General features: G+C 35.9%; 1 protein-coding gene across 2 annotated transcripts in view; it reads left to right on the top strand.

Annotated features, from left to right (window-relative positions):
• Window positions 1-4,698, top strand: part of LOC117413862 (MICOS complex subunit mic25a-like) — a 108,293-nt gene extending 103,595 nt beyond the window's left edge. For both annotated transcript variants that reach the window (XM_059000172.1, XM_059000173.1), the window contains one exon: window positions 3,843-4,698. In XM_059000172.1, coding sequence (XP_058856155.1) covers window positions 3,843-3,866 — 24 coding nt within the window. In that variant the 3' untranslated portion in view covers window positions 3,867-4,698. The remainder of the gene's footprint in view (window positions 1-3,842) is intronic.
• Window positions 4,699-4,906: the final 208 nt, after the last annotated feature.

The following is a 4,906-nucleotide window of genomic DNA, read 5'->3' as shown; positions in this document are numbered from 1 at the left end:
TGAGATTATTTGTGGGAGTTGTTCTGTTGATTAAATTAAAATATTTTTTGCGGAATGGTCACATACCCCTTCATAGAACTAAAATAAAAACCTTTAATTTAAAAAAAAAAATAATAAGTCCCTGCTTTTTTAAAACCGACTGCTTGGTTTGTTTTTGTCTTTTAAAGGCATCCAGATTGCTGTTTATGCTGTTTTAAATAACTGAAAAGACCACAAGGTTTTTAATCCATAGAGTTACCGTAACACATATAAGTGTAAATGTAGTTGTGGGTGATTGAGTGCTGTCTCATCTTAACCAGATGACTGGAGTCATCATTAAGGAATAATGGGGTCTAAAAGAGATGTGTCTTGGCTTTCTGCCCACCCTACAACCATGCTTAGGCTCTAAAACGCCATTGATACAGCTGTTTTTCAACTATATTTTTACTCACATGCAAGATTCCACCATCACCAAAATATACAACCATGGCCTCCAGTTTATACATAGGCACCTGAGTTTCAAAGACAACCTCCATCTCTCTCCTAACATCTATCAGCAGAACTACCCTGTTACACCCCCCAACATGTTACTTGCCATTTGATGTAGTAAATACATTATGACTTCTTTATTTGAACTCAGAAGTGCACTAAAATAAATGCGTCTTTATATTTTGTACAAAGCCAGAAGCACTCAATTAAAATACTTGAAGCGGAACCTGATCACTGGCTTAGCAGTGCTGCTCCTTACAAAGCTGCAATCAACATTAACAACTTTGACCTTTGATTAGCCAGCATTGTATTGAACCCCTCCCCTTGTAACATGGGATTGCGTACCAGCTATTAGTGCAAAAGGTCAGGGGGTTGCAATAGCAGTGAATTTCCCTGTTGACCTTTAACAAGACTCGGACACTGATTGAAAAGGCTCCAATTCTGCAGATCCTCATTCCCTGCAGTATGTAGGTATTTATTTGTTAAAAAGCACTGTTGAATTATGGTTAATGCAGGATTCGTACAGGGTAAACGCAGCCGGCATGCAAAACACACTCCATCCAATCAAATCATAGTGAAACGAAGCAAAACATGATTATAAGTCTTTTGCACAGTGCCGTAATTCTTTCTAAAAGCATGCTGAATGGACACGGCATTGAGAGGGACTAGGGAGCCAGTCTAATTGAGAGAGCCACAAGTAAGTCAATTATGTTGTGTTGAAAGCCCCTGATATATGGCCTTTTGCTCAGGCACTTGCTTGTGTGGAACCAGGTTATTCAACAGCACCCCTTCACTGTGTTTGGGGTTAGTTGGTATATTGGTTTGCAGTTTACTATGGTATAGGTACATATTGACACCAGTCCTGTTATGCTGCACTCCATATATTGTAATTACAGTATACAGTAAATAATGTTATGTTCATGTTCTTATGAACAAAGTGAAGGAAAAGGCCATTTTCATTTGAACACCTTTTTATTTAACATCCTGTACAAAACTCAAGTCTCAAGTACTGCTCAGACTTCTCACCGTCACCTCACACTTGCACATTCCAACCACTTCTACCTTACTCACCGTCACCTCACACTTGCACATTCCAACCACTTCTACCTTACTCTCAGTCCAATAACATACGTCTTACTGTTAAATACATTTGTGTGGTTTTGCTATACTTATTAGGGCTCCATGCCAAAAATGAATTCTCTGCTCTTAAATATTAACCTGTATTAATACTACTTTGTGTTTTAAGCAATATGACCGATCATTTCCTAATTCTGCTTACCATCAACTAAATACGCTTTTGTTATTATTATTTGTTTTTTGTGTGTCAGAAAGTTTCTATAACAAATTCATCTAATCCTTAAAAAAATAAAAAGGCTAGACTTGCAGCACTACATTGTTTTAAGCTAAGGATAGCTCTTAATAGTTAGAGTAATACAAACTGTGAAAGCATAACATATAGGCTGTTGTACAACTTAGGGTGTTACAGTTTTAAAATTTAGATTGACTCCAGTTCTACACTTTCAAAGCCCATTCAAACAGTATGTACAGTATAAATCTAGTTGTCTACTTCCACTTCCTCAAGACTGTGCCTGTACTAACATTGGAGCCATGCAAAACAATCGTTTTTTCCTTTTTATATTGAGCTGTCTGTATGTTGAACACTTGAATACGTGTACACATCTGTGGATACACCTGTAGGTGCTGGTGGATCTCTTTTTTCCATGACACTGATGGCTCTAATATTGCATGTTACTGCATGTTATTATCATGTTTAGTTAAGAGAATATCAGAGTATCAATTTAGTTACTTTCACAATGCTTGTTGTTAAAATCGTGACAGTTGATTGTTGTGATGAGACAGCACTCATGGGGAAAAATGAAATGTACTGAAATGTTTGGATGAGAGGATTTTAATGATTTCTAAAGCATTATGTAATGTAGTGGGGGTCAATGAAGGGACCTCTGTGACGCCTCTCACTTCCGCTTTCTGAAAGAACTTCAATTTCTTTTCATTTCTTAGTATGTCCAAATGTGTACAGCTCTTGAGCAAAAGGTGCTTAGGCAACAGTGGAACCTATATAAGGTAATAGATCAAGGGGCTGTCTGTAACATGGGGGTAAATATCTGGGGATTCTTCAGTGTCACAGTAGATAGATGGCCCATCCATGCAAGTAGTCTTCTTTGATACAGTTTTGACTGTATGAGGATGTTGCTTCAGGTCCCTGTTAAATTGGTTCAGCTGGCCTGGTCTTAATGGCACAGAAACTTTGATGGATCTGGAAATATCTCATCTCACACACATCATTAGTCCTGGCGCAGATTTTTTGAACTTGATGAAACTTGTTTGAGCAGTGCAGACTCCCTGAGCGTCGGTGATCGATCGTGACCTCAGTTCCCTTCATTAGTTGTGATAATGCGGCGCATTAATCTGCTGTAACTAAAATCCACTGCTGAGATCGGAGGTCAAGTGACTTCCAAAACAAAGGGGAATTGTTTCTCCATTGTAAGTTAGGGTACAGTATAAAAGTGTTTTAGAATACTAAATAGTTTCTACTACCAATTAATAAATGTAAAGTGTCACAGTGCTTTTGGTTTTAATCTTAATTATGGTCTACAAAGCTGATTTTTGGAGCTATGAATTTATTATTAAAATATAGACAATGTTAGTGTTTTCAAGTTTGTTATACGTTTATGTAATATTCAGGCCGCTGAATGGGTTATTGAGTACAATTCCAGAATAGTTGTTGGTATTAAAATCAGCAAAACTTTTGTTATTGCATCTCTGTCAGCTGTTAATAGCTGTGTATTGAATGAATTTGTTCATGATCTTTACTTCTCACTTAGTTGTATTGCTACTTTTAAGAAAACATTTGTAGAGCAAAGTCTATGAAAATCAAACCCATGGTGGTAGTGATATTTTGTCTGCAGTATGATCTAAGAATGTCTCCTGACGGAAATTGCTCAGGTGATATTGTATAATAACTACTTAGTTTGATACCACAACTCAGATGCAGTAAATAACTCATATAAGAACATGGTTTATAAAACCGGTCAGTATTGTATTACCAGGGTGTGCCTAATGGTATGTTCTATAGTGTGGTGCTGTTGAACTAGAATTTACTAAAGCCCTACCATACCTTTTGTTCTTTATCTACATTAAATTCAAAGTTTTATATATATATATCAATATAAAGGTTTGTTTCAATTAACTTCATTGCCATGCTTGAATTAAACTGCAGTCATATCTTTTAATATTTCACCTTAGAATGCCCAAAAATAATGTAAAACAGGAGGCCAGTTTTGTGGCTTACACAAAGGTGGAACCTCATTGCGTTTGAAAAATGACTGCTTACCGGTACTGTCTTTTGTTTGCAGAACCTGATGGTGAATCACGGATGAAAACCTCCAGGAATTGAGAGTCAAACCTGGGGTCCATACATCGGGAGCAACTTTAACCTGACTGGAAACCATCTACAATAAATATTATACCAATTTGTATTGCAAGAAGGAGTAGATGGTTGTTTATAGCATGAGGACAACTGCCTTTTTAAAAAAATTATTATTTCATTATATGCTTTAGCTTTATTAATTTAACTATGCCCTTTGGGCTCAAAATAATCCCTCCATATTTAAATAAAGTCAATTCTGAACCGATCAGTAAATACCAGAGTACCTTTTTGTTTCATAATTTACTCAATTACAAAAACAATTGTGCAGCAGGCATGAAAACAGTAAAAGTAATGTCTGCTATCAATTCCAGGTGAGTCATTTTTATTTTAATTACTGGCCTTCAAATACTCAATGACATTAAAAAGTAAGAAGATTCAAATGTCAGTTCCCTTACCATTCCATAGAGTTTGCATTCATTCTGAGTGGTTCTGGGTTCGATATTGAATGATAGCAAAACACATTATATAGTAAGGCAAATGTTAAAAAAAAAAAAAAAAGCAATACAAATGACATTACATACAACTTACTCTTTAACATTTAGGTCATACCAACATAGGTGCGAAGCATATTTAGTAATTGAGCCAAAGGACTAAAGCTTCCCAGTTCCAGCTAACAGCTAAAAGTATCTATAAAAAACCTGGTGCCTGACCTGAATGTGGATATACTGTCATACAACAAAGACATTGTTTGCTGCACTGTAACATGTAAAATATACTTGAAGTGTTATGTTGTTTGATTGCTTGTTAATAAAATTAAAAATATGCATAGATAGTAGTGAAAACCTGACTAACATTCCCTTTACGAGAAGAACTGACATTTACTATTTAAAAGTAAGTAAATGCAATGGCCATTACAGAATCTGTATATTAAAACCATTATAATTATAGAAACAATATGTGTTTTAGCCATAATATTCAGATGTCTTGCCCAGTCCTATGTGTGGGGTGAGTGTTGTGTTGATTCACGTTAGACAAATAGATTCCCTTATC

Source organism: Acipenser ruthenus, chromosome 25, assembly GCF_902713425.1.
Source record: "Acipenser ruthenus chromosome 25, fAciRut3.2 maternal haplotype, whole genome shotgun sequence".
Taxonomy (NCBI): domain Eukaryota; kingdom Metazoa; phylum Chordata; class Actinopteri; order Acipenseriformes; family Acipenseridae; genus Acipenser; species Acipenser ruthenus.
The sequence above is the reverse complement of the archived record's forward strand: the minus strand, read 5'-3'. Positions and strand labels throughout refer to the sequence as shown.